The sequence below is a fragment of the Nelumbo nucifera genome, chromosome 8, assembly GCF_055504915.1.
Source record: "Nelumbo nucifera cultivar China Antique chromosome 8, China Antique-T2T, whole genome shotgun sequence".
NCBI classification, from domain to species: domain Eukaryota; kingdom Viridiplantae; phylum Streptophyta; class Magnoliopsida; order Proteales; family Nelumbonaceae; genus Nelumbo; species Nelumbo nucifera.
The window spans coordinates 47,540,886-47,560,855 of record NC_142656.1 but is presented as its reverse complement, the minus strand read 5'-3'; the positions used below and the strand labels follow the sequence as shown (position 1 = coordinate 47,560,855).

Sequence of the window (19,970 nt, the reverse complement as noted above, 5' to 3'; positions counted from 1 at the left end):
TCCAGGGCAATACTGGAATTCTGGTCCGATTCAGGGTTTCAAGAAAACCCACGCTGCATGTACCTCAGGTCTCACCCTGGTAGCTGAGACAAGCCACCCCAACCAATTTGGCGGCACATCAGTGTCAACCTTGGCAGGATAACTCTCCCCAAATCTATCCAACGGCTGTGAAGATTCTAAACTAACATGAATCTCATATGTGTCCAGTTTAAGGGTATTACACAGAAACACACCATAATAACATGAATCAAATATGTACTTTATTCATTTACATTAAATGTCATAATGTACATCATTCTGATTGGAGCTAAGGGCATACACTATCTAACACCTGACCCCCCTCCTCTACGCTAAGGATTAAAGTTTTCTTTCTCCTTTCATTTGCAATTGCGTGGAGAAACTTAGTGTTGCCATCTCCTTCAACAATCCATTAACAACTTGGTTTTTGTCTCCAACAGATTTCCTCCTTAATATTTCTTCCAATTCTTGCTTGAGTTTCCATCAATCCTCTCTCTCTTCTTCTAATAAATTTCTAATAGCCTCTTTCTTGCCTAGCTCCTCAATCTTCCTCACTATTTTATCTTTTATTTCTTCTACCCTTCCAAAATGCTCTTTATTCCATTCTTTTATTTTCCCTTTTAGCCTCTTTAATTTCCTCACAAAGCTTAACATTTTCAAACTCCCCAAGGGCCTGAGTTCATGCCACCAATCCTTCAATTTGGTCTTAAATGTGTGATCCTCAAACCACATATTTTCAAATCTGAATGGAGTAGGGCCACCCCCTAGAATTTCTTTTTCAATGGAAATGGGGCAATGATCTGAAGTAACCCGAGGTAGCCCTTTCACTTACTATTGAGGCCCACAATTCTTCCCAATCGGGAGTAATGAGAAACCTATCCAGTTTGGAACTGGTTAGGGGGGATTGAAAATTTGACCAAGTATAGTCCACCCGTAGCATCGGAGGTTCACACAGTTCAAGGAAATCAATTAAGCTATTAAACTTTCTCATGCTAGTAGTGATTCCTTGGTTCGGGTTGTTTGTTTTCCCCAAAAAGCTGATGACATTGAAATCACCTCCCACACACCATGATCACTCCCAAATTCCCCTAATAGCACATAACTCCTCCCAAAAAGCCTCCATGTCTCTATAGGAGTTAGGACAATATACATTGGTTACCACCCATTCTCTCCCATCCGATGATCTTCTAATTTTTAGGGAGACTGAAAATCTACCAATCAATCAATTCCTCCACACATTCCATTTCCTCATTCCTCCTAATGGTCAAAATCCCTCCTGAGGTTCCCCATGATGGGGCATAAGACCAGTTTAGGCCCCTGCCTCACCAAAAGCTTCTTATCCATCTTCTATTCATCTCTAATAGTTTTGTTTCTTCAATCAAGATCAGATCTGGTCTTTCTTTTCTGTGAGTATTCCTGATTGTCCTCCTCTTTTTGGCACTTCCTAGACCTCTTACATTCCAGCTGATTATCTTCATTTCAACCTACTTGTGAACCCTTATCAATAGCTGCCTAGTATTCCCCTCTTTTTCTTTTCAGGCTCCTCTCTTCCGTCTTCTCATAATTTATTCCACACTTAAGATTCTCTAACTCGCTTTGCTTCCTTCTTCTTTGCTTTCCTTTCTTCTTCAAATATATCTTACTTCCTTCAATCTTCCTTCCCACTCTTCTCTTTCCTTCTGACTCTTCTTTCTCCTCCTGATTCAGCCTCCATGCTCCCACCTGGGTTAAAGTTCGGGGTACAATCTTTGGTTGAGTGATGGGGTGGTTATTCTCCGAATCTAGGGTCGGGTCAAATAGGTTTTCCAGGATTAAGGACCAGATTCTAGCTCTCTTGTTCTAAACTGTTGTCCGATAGGTCAGAATCTTGAGCTGTGGCACTTCCAATTGAGAGATTACCACGAGGAATGGCACTGGATGGCCCTGTGCAATCAGAGAAGCATAAATTAGAGGGGACTTGAAAAGGACTCGCAAACTGAAAAGGTAAACATAAAGAAGAGGGGTTAGGGACTCCCTGAACCAGCAAGTCAGAATCCTTCCCTTGATCAATACCCACTGATTCAGAAACCTTGGCAGGCAAGTCTAATATAGCATCTACCTTTTGTTCCTCTTGTGCTTCTTTGTCCAGGTTAGTGCCAAGATCCGGCACTCCTTTATTAGTATCTTGATGTTGTGCCTCCCCTAGGAGTTCTCCATCTTCTCTACTGACTGAAACTGAGTCCGCCACATAGACTAGGGCAGGACTAGCACCCAATTCTTCTCTTGGAACCAAGCTGGAGTAGCTAGAGGATTCTTCAAACAAAATCTCTGTTCCCAACATTTCATCGTCCCACAAGATGCAAGTTTTAGCAGTGTTAACACTTCTGATACTATCTTCTAGCTCCGACTCATACACCTCTTACCTTAGGTCTTCCTAGTCACTTTCCTCTTCAGATTCGTAACTCTCATGTCTATTAAATTTTGGATTGGACTTATCAGGAGATGTGGAGTTGTTTGCCGACACCGGCTTCCATACCCATGTGGCAGCGCCTCCTTTGCTGGTGTCTCATGGAGCTTTAGGGGTGGCTCTGCAACTTACAACAAAGCCGCAGCAGGAGGGTGAGCAATAGGGGTCGAAAGAGACGATGATAGACCCCTACTACTGTCAGCCAGTCTTTGGGCTGAACCACGCACCTGAACCCATGGTTCGCTTGGTTCAATCATCGGTTTGAAGATTAGCGCAGATTTAAGTTTGAAGAGGTTTTACCGCCTCTTCCAGCTGTCACCTCTGCGAAAGATTGCATTTCCTATTTCTCTTTTAATTTTTCTCTTTGAAGAAAGAGGCTTGGACAATTCTCTTGATTGTGTCAAGCTCCTTCCAAGCTAGGAAAGGATGGAAAAAAAGAATTGTCTAAGCCTCTATCTTGATGATGATGAGGAAAATCGCCCAACTTGTTGCATGCAAAGGATGAACATGTTTCAGCTCAACTGGTGATCTAAAGGGTTTGAGACCTGCTATTCTTGGTGTGTCCTGGGAAAGTTTGTTGGTATTTATTATGCCTATTTCTAAGCTAACTAAGCATTTTTTCCTAGGGAATTAAAAATGGGTCTTTTTCAAGCATGCTTTTTCTTATAGCCCTCTACATACAAGAATCCTTCTTCAGCTCCTTTTTCTTTCTTTCTTTCAAAAAGAAAAACTATCATGAAGCTAAAAAGAAGAAAAACAAATCATGAATATGCATACACTGTCAGATTGAAAGATAAACAAACCTGCCATTGTGTAAAATCCATATGGGTGCTCTTCATAACCAAACATTTCCCTCAGCTCCTCTCCATAGAATTTGTATACCAGCATACCCAAGAAGGCTACAACCTACCAAAAGCATTTCCCAACTTGAGTTCATTAACCATCAAAACCACATTAGAGATATTTCTAGATACACTCTTGCCTTATTCAGAAAATTGTAAAAGAAAGAAGCTTGATATCTAATCAATCAAATTCCTTCATGTGAATGATCCTAAAATCTATAAAATAATTATTATTAGTAGTAGTTCATAGAGAACTCATATTGGAACTGTTAGCGTAGGGGTATTTCTGTCTCTATAACTAGATTAATGTTGCTGATCTGTAATGTTGTGTTGGAACCAGTGCTCCTAACTTAAATAAGGGCACATATGTCTTTTCAATCATTTTTAATAATATAAGTTCTGTCCGGCCGACTGGGAGGAGGTTATGTTGAGACTTCCAGTTCGAACCAGAATTTCCCCTTCTCTCTTTCTCTCTTTCTTCCACCTTTCTACCTCTCTCTACCTAACCGATCTCAGACAGATAGAATTCTAAGGCAGGCCAAATCATAACATGGTATCAGAGCTGATTGAATCTGCCTAGATTTCTATTCTTTGCACACCCTATCTAGGGTTTCTCCTTTTTTTTCTGCATTCGATTGGAGATAAGGGAAAGGGCTGAAAAGGAGTGATCGCCCTCTTCCCTTGGAAGTTTCTATGCCTCTAGTCAGGTCGTGTGTGGTCAGTTGCTGTGGTTTCTAAGATCGCTCTCCTAATCGATGAAGAATAGAGGGCCGATCTATGTGGTGCAGTGGCTGTCGTGTGTGGACTGATTTCCTGCTCGTGTGGTTGTTACTTCAGTGATAAGGTAAGAGATCTCAGTGCATGATATCTGTTATGGATCAAATAAGAAGTGTGTTTCAGACCATATGCTAGGGTTTCAGACAGTAATGTGCTAGGGTTTATGCTGGTTTTTGTGTATTTCGAAGGAAGAGTTATGATCATATAGTGGTGAGATTTCAGGTAGTCGTAGGAGTAGGGTTTGTGGTGTAAAGAGCACATTTTTCAGCAACAACAAGTGCTGAAACCAGTGTGACAGGTGTGATCTAGTTGTGTGCAGTGTGCAGAATTCAGTGGTAATAGAATTCAGCAAGTGTGCAGAATCGGTGATAACATAATGGGAGATAACAGTGATTGTAAACCTAGTGTGATTTTGCCTACAGACTACCTGAATGTTCAGATGACCTCCATTAAACTAAATGGAGAGAATTATGTGCCTTGGGCTAAATCCGTCGAAGTCTTTCTAAAGGCAAAGAAGAAGGTAAAACACATAAGAGAGGAGAAACCCTCCACTGACTCTCACGAGTATGAAGACTGGGAGCAAGAGGATGCTCAGATCATCACATGGTTGTGGAATAGTATGGAACCCAGAATTAGTGTAAACTTCATGTTTCTTGACACTGCCAAAGATGTGTGGGACCATGCGAAGAAATTGTATTCGGGTCAGGACAATACAACCAGTGTATCAGCTGTATCAAGAGTACTTTAACCTGCAATAGGGCAATCAGAGTCTTGAGGAGTACTATGCCAACATGAAAAACATACGTAATGAGTTGAATGTCTATCACCCTCTCACTTCTGATGTCAAGATTCAGCAGCAATAGAGAGAACAGCTTGATGTGACTAGATTTTTGGTGGGACTGAAGTCTGAATATGAACCAGTACGGGCTCAGATATTAGGAGGATCAGCTCTTCCCTCCTTAGAAGAGGTATTTGCTCAACTCCGGAGGATTTCTATCGGATCTAATGAGAACTCTAATATCTCAGATAGATCTGCCTTTGCTGTATCGAGAGGCCGTGGTACTAGAGGTGGAGCTAGGGGAGCTCAGTCTGGCCGTGGTGGTGGTAGTGGTTCTGTGTATGGCCGAAGTGGCAATGGTGGACCTACTTATAATCGTGGTGGTGGTCGTACTGGGGGCAGAGATTCAGGGAGAGCCCGTGGTAGAGGACGTGGCTCAGGCCCGAGGAAGTGCACTCATTGTGGTATGGATAGACATACCATTAACTATTGTTATGATCTACATGGTCCACCCTCAACCTGGGCCAATCATGCCACGACTGGTGACTCAAGCTCCAGCTTTAGACAGAAGAATCATTCATTTGATCAGATACCTCCTACACCCACAGATGGTCCCGTGAAGGAGATGGTGAGTGTTCCCCGTGATGAATATGAGAGGTTTATCCAATCATAGAAGAACACGGTGACTTTCGCTCACTCAGGTATGGCTTGTCTGGCATCCACACCCAATCCCTGGATCATTGACTCTGGAGCCTCCGATCACATGACTGGAACTCCAAGTGTGTTTTCTTCCTTATCTCATTGCTCAACATCACAATCTGTCACCCTTGCTAATGGTTCCGCATCCTCAATTTGTGGTGTTGGTAATGTTGACCTAGATCCTGTATCCCTCTCCTCAGTTTTGTATGTTCCTAAATTGCCTTTTAATCTTATGTTTGTTAGTAAACTAACCAAATCACTTAACTGCTCCATTACCTTTTATCCTTCTATGTGTCTTTTTCAGGATCTCAAGACGGGGATGAAGATTGGTGAAGGGCATGAAGCTGGTGGACTGTATTATCTTGACGGTGGTGGTGGTAGAACTTCAACAGCTCTCCAGTCATCCCTTTCTCCTCTCCAGTAGCACTGCCGATTTGGTCATCCGTCGCTAAAAGTCTTGAAGTCTTTGGTTTCGTCCTTGAGTCAGCTTTCTGTTTTGGATTGTGAGTCGTGTCAGTTTGGGAAACACCATCGTGTTCCCTTTAGTTCTAGGGTTGATAACTGTGTGTCGAGTCCTTTTTCTTTAATTCATTCAGATGTTTGGGGTCCTTATAAAGTGATGTCATATAATGGATACAGATATTTTGTCATTTTTGTAGATGATTTTTCAAGGATGACGTGGCTCTATCTAATGAAAGAAAGAAGTGAATTGTTTACCATTTTTCAGAAATTTTATGCTGAGATTCGTAACCAATTTAATACCCACATCAAAGTTTTCCGTTCTGATAATGGTCGCGAATATTTATCCTCATCATTTCAGAAATACCTAGACCAACACGGCATTATACATCAGACCTCATGTACCTACACCCCACAACAAAACGGGGTGGCTAAGAGAAAGAATCGCCATCTCCTGGAAACAGCAAGATTCTTCATGCATCACTTGCATGTTCCCAAACCCTTTTGGAGTGATGCAGTGCTTACCTCATGCTTTCTGATTAATCGGATGCCCACGTTCATCCTTGATGGTCATTCTCCGTTTCAGGTCTTGTTTCCCGCTTTGTCTCCGTTTCCTCTTACGCCAAGGGTATTTGGGTGTGTTTGCTTCATCCATAATCTGGGTCCCGGGAATGACAAGTTCGATGCCCGTTCTCTTAAGTGCATCTTCCTTGGCTATTCTCGAACCCATAAAGGGTATAGGTATTACCATCCTAGTTCTCGACGGTCCTTTGTGTGTGTTGATGTCACCTTCTTTGAGTCTACTCCGTTCTTTTTGGGGTCCGGTGATGCTTCTTCCTCCTCATCACCTCCTCCTCTTCCACTACCCGTTGTCGACCCTCTTCCCTTGGTTCCAGCCGTGACCAAATCCTTGCCTCCGGTGCCACCACCTGTTGAATGCCCACCTATCCGTCATGTGTATACACATCGCCCACGTGTACCAGCTACTACTCCGACTACATCTCGTCGACGGATCCGGCACCAGACCCGCACTCAACATCTGAGCTTGACCTCCCCATTGCTTTGCAGAAAGGTAAACGCACTTGCACCCTTCATCATATTTCTAATTATGTTTCACTTACTCACCTTTCCACTTACCATCGCCAGTTTGTCACCTTGTTATCATCAGTTGTTGTCCCTAGGATGTCCAGGAAGCCCTTGCCTCTCCAGGGTGGTGTCGAGCCATGGAAGAAGAACTCTCTGCCCTTCATCATAATCATACTTGGAACCTCGCTGCTCTTCCTCCTGGGAAGCAAGTTGTCGGTTGTAAATGGGTTTATACGGTTAAGTATCTGCCTGATGGTAGTGTTGAACTCCTGAAAGCGCGATTGGTTGCAAAAGGGTACTCCCAAACCTATGGTATTGACTACACAGAGACCTTCTCACCAGTTGCTAAGATAGGGTCAGTTCGTGTTGTGATCTCTCTTGCAGCCATGTATGAGTGGCCACTATATCAGTTTGATATCAAGAATGCCTTTTTGCAAGGTGACTTACTCGAGGAGGTCTACATGGAGCAACCTCCAGGGTTTGTTGCTCAGGGGGAGGATGATAAGGTGTGCAGACTAAGGAAGGCTATATATGGGCTTAAACAGTCTCCCCGAGCATGGTTTGGTAGGTTCAGTGAGGTGGTAAAAAAGTTTGGTATGAAACAGTGCAAAGTTGACCATTTTGTATTTAGTCATGACTCTCCGGGAGGAAAAATACTATTGGTGGTGTATGTAGATGATATTGTTATTACTGGAAATGATAACATGGGTATTAACAGGCTGAAGACTTATCTGCAGGATCATTTTCAGATAAAGGATCTTGGTAAGTTGAAATACTTCTTGGGGATAGAGGTAGCAAGATCCAAGTATGGTATTAACCTATGCCAGAGAAAATATGTGCTTGATTTGCTAGAAGAAACAGGCTTGTTGGGTGCCAAACCAGCTGAAACACCCATGGACACAAATACCAAGCTAAGCAGTGATATGGGTGAAGTGTTTGAAGACCCTGGCAGATATCGACGACTTGTGGGTAAACTGAACTACCTAACCATTACTAGACCAGACATCTCATTTGTGGTTAGTGTGGTAAGCCAGTTCATGCAAAAACCTCTGATTCCTCATTGGAATGCAGTTCTGAGAATTGTGAAGTATCTAAAAGGGGCTCCGGGTCGCGGTCTGATATACAAGAGTGGCGGAAAACTTGAAATAGAAGGGTATTCTGATGCTGACTGAGCCGGTTCTATGTCTAATAGGCGGTCTACTACAGGCTATTGCACTTTCTCGGGAGGTAACCTGGTGACATGGAAAAGTAAGAAGCAGATGTTGTGGCAAAAAGCAGTGCAGAAGCAGAATATAGGGCTATGGCGCACACCGCTTGTGAATTAGTGTAGCTAAGGACCTTCTACAGAAAGTAGGGTACAACATCAACACTCCAATGAAGCTCTATTGTGATAATCAGACTGCAATTCATATTTCCTCTAATCTGGTGTTTCATGAAAGAACCAAGCACATTGAAGTTGACTGCCACTTTGTGAGGGAAAAGGTGCTGAATGGAGAACTAGACACTACACATGTTAATACAAGAAATCAGTGGGCTGACTTATTTACAAAAGGCTTGAGTCAGGGAAGAGTGGACTACATATGTAACAAGCTGGGAGTATATGATATATACTCACCAGCTTGAGGGGGAGTGTTAGCGTAGGGGTATTTCTGTCTTTATACCTAGATTAATGTTGCTGATCTGTAATGTTGTGTTGGAACCGGTGCTCCTAACTTAAATAAGGGCACATATGTCTTTTCAATCATTTTTAATAATATAAGTTCTGTCTGGCCGACTGGGAGGAGGTTATGTTGAGACTTCCAGCTCGAACCAGAATTTCCCCTTCTCTCTTTCTCTCTTTCTTCCACCTTTCTACTTCTCTCTACCTAACCGATCTCAGACAGATAGAATTCTAAGGCAGGCTGAATCATAACAGGAACAACTTCAGTATTGCCAATAAACTAACAAGCCATACCATGACAAAACACACTAAATCCTATGTGATGTAGAGTAAAAGGTGTTAGTCACTTAAGAAATGGCAAGTTCATCAATTATCTCACTTACTCATGATAAATGGGTCTTTTAAGTTCCCAAATCAGTATTCTACTAGAAAACAATAAAAGATTTACAATAGATAATTTACAATAAGAGAACACAATTAGGAATGGCAATTTCCCGGGAATTTAGGGTATCCAACCCATCCTGACCCTAATAGGACCCATTTATCAAAACCCTATAGGATTTGGGACAAATTTGGGATTTGGCCTTAGGGTACCCGGTACCTGAACCCAATTATACTTAATGTGGGTACCTGCTACCAATACTCGATTATAAACCCATCTATCTATCTATCTATATAGGCATCTTTAGCACTGGAATATCACATTATTTCTTTCTAAGAGGGGCATCACATTTTATTTATGTGATGTAAAACTGGGTGCAAGGTTCAAATTATCGAAAAATGAAAAGAATATTGAAGGTGCAACTAAAAGAAACGTATTTGGATTTCGGATATGCTTTAGATATGTATGGATACAATGAAAAAAATGAAGATGCACGTGGATACACCATGGAAATTCAAACATATATTAAAAACATATGAATTTTGGCAAATCTACAGCTCTAATGACTCCATACATAAGAAACATATATTTTAACAGTTTATGACTTTATGTGAAGTGTAATTTCACCATAAAAATGGGATGTATAAACTATTGGAATGTCCCAAGGAAACATTGATACACACACATCTGCATAGCCTAACAAACTAACATTATAAATCTCATTAATGATCATGTAAAAGGTTACAAAATTTAATAGGTAATGCTGTTATGTATAGTAGAAAAATGAAAAAATAACTTTTCTTATGAAACTAGTCATCCAATAAAAATCTCTTGAATGGATAATTGAGATTATAGAGGCAAAATCATTCAGATCTGGTTTGATTATGGGATTTATGGCTCAAGACCTAGGTATTTACAATGATTTTTTTTTGTACTTTAATACGCATGATATTATATGGTTGCTTATCAATGCTAGTTTAACAAGACATCATGACATAGCCTAGTGGTTAAAATACTTATGTTTCAAATAGGCAACCTGGGTTCAAATCCTTCTAACATCATAGTTTTATGCAAGACTGGTATTAAATATACTTACATGGAATTAATTGAGTTAATTATGAGATGGAGATAATTAATGGAGTTAATCAACGTTATAAGTGGTGTGTTAAATAAGGTTGGTTATGGAGTCAATTATGATAAATGGAATGCTAAATAGAGTTGATGGTGAGTTTAATGGATATTGATTAAGGTAACTAAATTTGAATTTCAAATTTGAAAAATGATGTCAATAATAATAGGATATGTCAAATGATAATCAGGTGAGATGGGTTGGGACAGGGTTAACAGGTTTGGAATGGGGTGGGTTTGGGAAATTAGGAGGAACACTTAAATGGGTTTGGGAGGGGTTTTTTTTTTTGATAAATAACAAGAAAATTTTATTGAAAAAAGAAAAGCTGAATACAAAGTAAAGGCAGGTGTTAAGAACTTAAGATAACACCCCCCAGACCCATCAACTACTTCAGCTAGCTGCCTACAACAAAGAAGAAACAAGGAAAGAAAACATGAGAATGCACTAGCACAGCAAACACTACTCCAGCCAAGCAAATACTATGCGCAATCAATCTTCCACCTCATCAAACTCATCTGGACCTCCTTCCTCATCCCAGATTTCTCCCCCTAACGCTTCAGGAACCTTTGTCATGCTTTCAACCTTCCTCTTTTTCTCCAAAGCTTCAAAAGATCATCTAGCAAAGTCCTCTCCTCCGAAAAAGAACAATCCCTGAGACTTGCTGGTTTCCACCTCTCTGTCAACTAGAGTCTTCAAGTCCACTCCTCTTTTCTCTATTGCCTTATCCCCCGCCGACACTTCAACAGGAGCCTCTTTTAAATTAAATTCAGTCCGAGTTGTTTTTTTCTGAACAATCATACTCTTTCGAGTCCATACTTTGAGAATCCACCAAAGGGGAAATCTTTCTAGCCCCTTGGGACAGGTTTGGGATCAAAGAGTACCTAAACAGGTTCAGAAATGAGAAGGGCAATTTTCATGGGTACCTCTACCCATTGCCATCCCTAAACACAATAATTGGTGTACCTCCAATTAAGATAACACAGTAAAAGTTTTACAATAGATAATTTACATGTAAAGAAATACAACTTCACACCATCATTTGAGGGTTTTTCCTTCTTTCTTATTTTATTTTATTTTATTTTTTATTATTTTATGCAAATAGCCTCCAAGGCTCCAACTTCAGTGACAACTATTGCAACAAACTAAAACTTGCGAGCACCTTGGAAATTCATAGTTACCTAAATCACATGAAAATAGGTTTAAAGTGTACATATATTTCCTAATATTTCCATGACATATTTTCATTTCCATGGGTACTAAAATGAAATATTACTGGAACCAATATATTCCCTAATGAAAATTACCAGTGTTATGTGGAGTACAAAAGATAGTATTATGACATAAGTTGGCAACAATATTTTAGATAATGAGTAGCAGTATTATTGCCCTCCTAATGGACACGGTTGCTTCTTTTAGCCAGCTTGAACTTCTTTGAAAACATAAAGTTAAAGCTTAGTTTTATTGTATAATAAATTACTTCGCTGATCTATTAGAATCATTTGCACTTTCTATGGGTTTTAATTTTGTTTGAACTCAATCTATTATGTAGTTTTAGCTCTTAAAGTTTACAGGACAACATCATAGTATATTATTTTAGCTATTAACCATAGTTTCTTAGCATTGTTTGATGATCTTAAACAAGACAACAATTTAAAAAGGGTCTACCTACGCATTTTTATCATTACATAATAGCATTCTATATTTTTGCAAAATTCACAATGTTTCTACCATGGCTGTTCTTTTAACAATATTTCCGTACAATGTTTCTAGCATTTCTGACATGTTTCCTATTATTTGGATGACTGATATTTCCACCAACACTACATTTTAATCCTTGGAAAATACTTTGGATTGCAAGTTGTGAAATGGTTGAAATTTTGATTAAAATAACTTTGCTAACTTGTCATATGTTTGTTTTTTTCAATAACTATTCTGTACACCAATAACCCTTCAATAAAAAGCGCACTAAAAATTTCAAACATACAATTCAAGAAAAGCATAGAGAAATGTTAAACAAAAAGAAATCTAATATTATATACGTATTGAAAAAGATCTAAAATTTTGTCTTTGTTACCGAGTAATGTTTTATAGGAAAAGAAGTATATTAGACATTCATTTATGTCAAATAGCTAGGTGAAAAAGAAAATATTATGTTTAGTATCCCTTGACAATCCATGGACTGTCAGAATCAGACACATGCCTGACACAGATAGTTCATTTAAGGAGAGTCCATGCAACACTGGCACAGATAATAATGAGAAGAAAAGTAATCATCTTACCAACTGGACAATGACAAAAATAAATGCATGATCCCTAACAACCAGGAGTTGAAATTTCAATCTCAACCACCATCGATCTGGTGGGACATTTGCTCGTAGTATGAACACTGCCCTGCACTCTGTACAGTGGGCAAAAGCAAAGCCCTCCTGCACAAAAGAGCAAATAAATAATAGCTAACCCTCTCCACATTAGGAAAATAAAAGTCATAGTACTTATAATAATGTTAGTGCCAATTCATAGCTACAAATGAGGTCAATGTGAACAAAAGATCAACCTCCTCTTCTGCAGGCTATTATCTAATTACAAAATGTTTAACCTGCTAGTCAAACATGCAGAACAGTAGCAATATCCAAGCATCCAGCTAAGACAAGGACACTTCTGTTGTTCAATATAAATGTGAAGTCTCAGATGGACTGACCTAAGAAACCCAAAATCTAGATAACTCCTTAATTTTCTTGACAAGTGAATTTATTTGTTGAAAATATTGGGAAATGTAGTCTCCTACTAATATCCAAATTTATAATAGATCAAAAAAATAAAGTATGCAGGCCAGGTGCCTCCAAAAAGAAAAAAAAGTAGGAGTAGCAAATAAAAATACCAATAAATACAGAAACAGCTCAAATTTCTAATATAGTTAAGCATTTAGCAGTTCAGCAACATCTAACAATCCCCTCTTCTTTTGTTTCTGTTATATACCTTAGTTGATCTCCAGTGATCAAGACATGATCGATGTACATACTTCTGTGTGCCTTTGCAATGGCAAGGTGCTATCAGATCTTCACCTATACATTGAAAAAGTCACTTCCTCAATGGAACCAGACTGGAAAGAAACTCATATAAAAGATACCACTAACAGTTACCACCAGCTATGCCGAAACAGAAAAAAAAGTAAAGGAACTTTTCTTGAAAGAAAGACAAGATGCAGTATTCAGGCTGCAGATTAGATTCCTGTGAAAAAAAAAACACCAGTAACAGTGGGTAGATTCAACCTTCAGTATCAAGACAAATCCGACATTGTGGCTGGTCTCCATTCACCAGACTGCAACTTTCATCAGCATCAAAACTTTGACGATCATCATCAGCTTCACAGCAGTCACCACCCACAAGTCTAATTTCACATGAAGAAGAGGGTTCCTCAGATCTGCGTGTAATGGTGGTTTGACTTAAAATAGGCTCTTTTTCTGAAACATCTTCAGTTTGACCATCATTTGAGACCAACTGCATTGCGAAGAATTTCTAATCAAGATAAGAATATGCCAGATGTCACCATAGGCATGAATTCTGACCATTTCTAGAGAAATTACAGATCCTACAAAGGAGAAAAGAAACAACATCATCAGATAAAATGTTATACAGAAAGATGTAAAGAAGAAAAGTTTATAACTATGCAACCCATGAGATATGAGGTGAAGCAATTTGTAGAATAATATTAAATAAAAATCAGGTAAAAGAACACATCAAGTTACCCCTTGATTTTGCATCTCTAAATTAATAACCTGAAAACTATATTATAAATTAGAATTATCCCTTCATTAAGTACACTTTATTTTGAAAAAACAAAAAAAAAGTCTTTTGAGATTTAAAACCATCATACCACATTGCCAAATAGTGCATCCAATGATCCACTTAGAAAGAGGTTACCAATCTTGGGGAAGGAAACCCTCCTTCTGGAAACACCTAAAACTTGCAGTAGATGTCAGTTCATGTTGAGGGCACAGGTCGCATTGAACCTGCTTATACCACATTGCTCCAAAGGAGATTAGAAATGACAATTTTATGGGAATTTTCAGGTACCCGACTCTAATAGGACCTGTTTATCAAAACCCTATAGGGTTTGGGTTTTGACCTTAGGGTACCAATACCCAAACCCAATTATAAATCCGTGTATATATTATCAAATATATCTTATGTATTTTATAAGAACTACTATACATAGTAAAAAGGATTGAGAGAGGATTCAACCCCTTGCCCTTGCATCTCCCATTATAGGCATGTTTAGCACTAGCCTACCACACCATTTCTACTTAGGAGGGGTGTGACATTTTACTTATGTGATGTAAAATCAGGTGCAAGGTTCAGTATACTATACTTTGCCTTTTTCAAAAAAAATATTGAAGAGACAATTTAAAGAAATATATCTGGATTTTGGATACGCATGGATACGGTGAAAAAGTTAAGATACACATGGATATGCCATGGAAATTCAAATATATATTAAAAATATATGAATTATATATAATCTACAGCTGTAACAACTCTATACATAAGAAAATATATTTTAATAGTTTATGTTGAGTGGCCCGGTTTGTCTTTAGTTTGTTTTTATTTAATTAGGAAGTTGTTGGGCCTTCGGCCCATTAGTTTTTTATTTTTTAAAGTTGTGACTATTCAGTTTTAGTAGCCGCCCTACTAAGGGCATCCTTGTAATATCTCATCTTTAAGTTAAATATAAATATAATGAGGGGCTGGCGGCTAGGGTTAACTTTCTCATAACTCTAGTTGACCTCCTACTCTTTTCTTCTTCTCCTTCCTTCTCTACTGCTGAAATCTTCACCTTCCCCCTCTTTCTCTCACAAGAAGCTTGACTGAATCAGCAAATAGTGATTTCTACTGTTTACAACTTCAAACTTTTCCTAGACCCATCTCCCAAACCTGTTATTGGTAATTGAATTTGAATTTCAAATTTGAAACATGATACCAATAATAGGAAAAGTTAAATGGGTGAAACGGGTCATAACCGGTTTGGGAAATTGGGAGGAAAAGTTAAACGAGTTTAGGACAGGATGGTTCTAGGGTACCTAGGCAGGTTTGGGATGGGAAGGGCAATTTTTGTGGGTACCCTACCCATATGCTAAAGGAGATTCTTGCAGCATGTTAGTTGGATACAGGTAAGAATCTTCCAGATAAAGAAAATGAAGATTGTGGAATCACCAGTGAAAATAACAAATAGTTTTGTTAATGCTTGTTCACCAACTTGGTAAAGTATGCAATTGCCGAGGACAGACCTGAAATCAGAGCCCCTCCATAGCACATTTACCCAATGAAGGGCTATTGTTTTGTTCATTGCACTTAGCTAACTAATATGGACAAAATTACCATTGGTGCAAAAATCTGTACAAATTTGATTTCTCCTTCTATGGCTTCTTTCCCTTTTTTCCATATTTGCATCATTCCCCCAGTTTCGAAAACCTATGCTTGAGTTTTGTGATGGGAAATAATGAAGAACTAGCGCAGTATGGAAACAAAACACGTTGAAAAAGCTTCAAAGAAAAGAGCATAAGTAGAACTACCAGGAAGAAGAATTCTTCACTGAATAATTAAGAGAAAATTCAATATCAAAAACTGTCTTATCCGTCCCCTAACTACTCTTTATATAGGCATACACCCTTATGGCTCCTACAAGAAAGTTTCCTAATCTATGAAAACACTCCATAATAGAATCATACTAAAACTCCTCAAAAAGAAAGTCTTAATTGAGCAATCATAATCTAAGAAAACACTCCATAATAGAATCCTAATAAAACTCTTCAAAAAGAAAGCCCTCATTGAATACAAATTTGAAATCTCGCTATAACGCTAACTTGGTAATTATGAACTAAGATAGAAACTTTGCGATGGTGCCAACTTGGTAAAAATGAACTAAGATAGAAATTCTGTGATGATGCTATATCGGTTAATATTTACTAAGTTGGGTCGGTGGTGTCATCTCTGCTTCTTATGTGTCTTGGAATGGTCCCAACTTGCATAGAACTTATTAGCTTCATTCTGTGCTGCGTCATCCTCTCCCTAAATGTACTAAGAGGGGTTTCCGAAAACCAACTTTGTAAATGTTTACTCAGTTGATCCAAATCCCATACTGCATCAAGAACCCTTTAGTAGATCAGGCTAGAGAGACTCAAATATAGACTTTAACAACTAAAAGAACTCTACCAACCCATTACCAATCATACTAAAACTAAACAAACCAATAACCATTCCAAAACTGACCCAATGAAATAGAAAAGCTGAACCCTAAGCATACTACTCTCTTTCTATTATTTTTTTATTTGTTTGAGTTGGACGTATGTCGGTGTCATACTCTTGAACCTTTTAAGACTCCAAAACCTGGAATGATAACTAAGAAAGAACTTGAAAAATTTATCCAATCAAATACACAAGAGCAACTAAGGAATGTATTCTTCCTAGGGCATATATATATATATATGATAATTGAGTGGTAATTGTATTATTCAAGCAATGAGAGCTATTACAGGCATCCCAAAGGAGAGACATGAGGTGTAACCTCTCCTTAAAAGAAAATTACAGAAAAAAAAAATAATAGTGAAAAGATTGTAAGCAGCCCAGTATAAGCTTTCCCTATTGGCCCCTTGTTTGGCAAGCAATCAGCCAGTGCATTCGCTGACTTTCCCACCCAGTGTAGGCTAATATATTGATGAGTAAAAACTTTTATTAAATCAAATATTCAAGCTGATTCAAACATCCCTTGGACTTGGAGAGGCGCGAGCTGCAACATCTCGCAACAGAGTACTAAGGAAAACAAATATCAAATTACAACTAAGCCCAATAAAATTGTTCCTTATTTTCCCCTTGCTTGGCTAAACAGTCAGTCATTGCAGTTGCTGATCTCCCCTATATGAAATATATTTTAGAATTAAATCAACTCAAGAAATTGATAGTAATAGTGGCATAAAGATCACAAAATGGAAGATCGTGCCCATGGATGACTGTGATAATGTGCCATAAACAGCAGCTTCATGTAAAGAATGAGTTTACTCTAGCTCATAATTCTCCTAGAATGGTTGGTCTACCTCCAAAATGCACAAACCTAATGACAGAGTGGCTCCATGAAAATGTTTACCCAACAAACAGAACCACATCCCTGCAACGTGCACTCAAATTCCACCACAAGTAGCCATTTCCTGCTATTCATTGTTTCTCAATCACCATTTCCATCCACATATTTTTCCTCAGAAGTCAGACCTTATTGAATGTTTTCTTCCCCCTCCCCCTTTCCTTTCTTCCAGTTCACTCCCATACATTTCACTAGAACATTCACTTCAGCTAGCTCATTCTTTTGATCAGATACAAGTACCATCACTGAAAAGGCTAGGAAGCAATTAGAGATTGTGGAAAGCAGCAGAGGATTATTCAAATTGAGGGGGAGGGGGCTCAATAAATGGAATGTGCTGAAAAAAGTTTTGCATGGACTCTCTTAAATGGACACAGTGTCCATGTTGGACATGCATCAGATTTTGACACACGACAGAATTTTGAAGGACACTTCTTTGTAACACATTTTCTTTTTTTTCCTCCGAGTTGTTAGACATTAATGAACAGTTAATGTACAAGATGAATGTCACTTTTCCTATGAAATGTTATTAATAATAAGTTAATAACAAGACTATTGTTAGATGTTTTCCTATAGATATTTAGTGTTAAAATTCAAAAAATATGAACTATTTTATTGGTATATACTTTTTTTCTAAATGTGTCTACAGTAGAGTTTTTTTTTTTCATTGCACATTGTGGAAGCTGAAAATAATCACTTGGCTTGCTAAATGTTAAGGGATGTTGTGGGCATGAATTCTCAACAGAAATCATGGAGAAATTATAGTGGAAGGAGTCGAATGCAGCTTGTGGACCTGTGAGGAAACAAAAAGGGCAAAATATTACTATTTTGAACACTGCTTGAACTGGAAGACCCGAAAATAACCAGGATAAGGGCTTGGTCATCAAGGTCAGTGAAAGGCAACAAAGCGTAACAATGGTCATAAAATAATATCACAACCAACTTCACAAACGATCCTGTCAAAATAAAACAAAAAGAAAAGAAAAGCATTCTATCGCCTAGTCCTGAAGGAAAAGTTGAGAAGGACCAAAAAATAAAAAACCAAAATCATATGGATTATCTTTTGACAGCATTCCAGAAAAGGGATTAGCACGAACAGGTAATTTCTTCGGTACTAGCCGATTTAGATTCTCAGGGTTCCACATAAGTCTATTTCTAAACGGGTTTCTAATGATTAATGGATTAATTTAAGAACGTTAGAATGTAACTAACACCTTTCAATTGGAAAAATCATCCGAGTTTGACAAGAGAAAGAAGTTCATGGTGCATTATTTCTCTGCTCCGAGGTGCATTTGTAACAAGCTAGATAACTCCTACACTATTTGAACTACAACCAATAAGGAACTAGTGTTCAAACCAATGCCACACGTATGTAATTATATAATACATTTAAGACGATATGGCTCTGTCACAAATGTACAACAGAACAGTAAGAAATGTCTAGAATGCAATTCTTTTGGTATGACAAGAGATCAAATATCAAAGAAAACATTCAATCTTTTACATTTTAACCATTCCCAAAAGAATTTAAAATATATATATAGAGAGAGAGAGAGAGAGAGATACAGAGAGAGAGAGAGAGAGAGAGAGAGATCAAATGAATCAGACCAAAACACATCTAATACATCAAAATAAGAAAGAAAGAATGCGAAGAAAACTGCATTAAGAATCGAAGAACGGTAATAAAAGCACGAAAAAAACAAATCCATATATGAAATTAAGAGGAAAAGGGTGCAATTTTGGTGAGATTCACCGACAAGGTACCTGGTTTCCAGCAAGATTTTAACATCAACACTGAATTTGCAGGAGAGAAACATGTCAACGCAGAAGATCAGAGAATACACCTCAGATATCAAATGGGTTCTAGGGCTTCGTCAATGAGATTTGCTTTGAACAGAGAGAGAGAGAAAGTCAGAAGGAGAGAGAAAGGATGTGGACGGGAGCGAAGGGAGAAGGAAGACTACAGACTTGGACTTAGCACCAAAGAAAAAACCAACCGGGAAAACAGTATATACTATATGCATTACACACTTCTTCTAAGATGCAAAATGTTAATTAATTAATTAAAATAGCCAGATCTACCTGGTCTATCGACGGGAATGTCAACCGTCCGATCACGATCTCTATTCCGTCAAACGGAAAACGAGAAGTCGAAGGACTCGAAACATAGTTGTTTCGTTTGGAGAGGGACCCACGTGTAGAAAACACCAGACCAGATCGATCTTCTTTGTTCTTCATCGTCATCATTTTATCTACTTAGACAAAGAACACAATGAGATGTCACATACTAAATGCCGACATTGCAGGTACCACGTGTCATCCTTAAAGTGTAAGTTTTAATTGAATTGAGATTATCCACGTGGCAAAATAGATTAATGGTACGAGGTAATGACATTCAACTGATAGCCCCGCCTAAGCTCAACTCAAACAGTCAAAAGACTCAACACAACTTGAGATGGGTTTGGGTGTTTTGGTTTGGTGAAGCTCGGGTGGGCTGTTCAGGTTTAAAAGAATGGTAAATTTGCTGAAGCCTCCTTTGTACACTTTCTGATAGCTGGTTGCGGG

At 38.5% G+C, this 19,970-nt stretch overlaps 1 protein-coding gene across 11 annotated transcripts in view; it reads right to left on the bottom strand.

The window, feature by feature from the left end:
- LOC104609042 (RING/FYVE/PHD zinc finger superfamily protein) overlaps positions 1-19,658 on the bottom strand; it is a 41,484-nt gene extending 21,826 nt beyond the window's left edge. For 4 of the 11 annotated variants that reach the window (XM_088893251.1, XM_088893255.1, XM_088893256.1 and 1 more), the window contains exons 1-5: positions 19,488-19,658; positions 13,546-13,774; positions 13,253-13,338; positions 12,556-12,702; positions 3,268-3,370 (exon numbers count right to left, since the gene is read on the bottom strand). In XM_088893251.1, coding sequence (XP_088749377.1) covers positions 3,268-3,370; positions 12,556-12,702; positions 13,253-13,338; positions 13,546-13,774; positions 19,488-19,652 — 730 coding nt within the window. In that variant the 5' untranslated portion in view covers positions 19,653-19,658. Of the gene's footprint in view, positions 1-3,267; positions 3,371-12,555; positions 12,703-13,252; positions 13,339-13,545; positions 13,866-19,169; positions 19,415-19,487 lie in introns of those variants that run through there. The other 7 variants (XM_088893254.1, XM_010275231.3, XM_010275230.3 and 4 more) reach the window with 5 other exon arrangements.
- Positions 19,659-19,970: the final 312 nt, after the last annotated feature.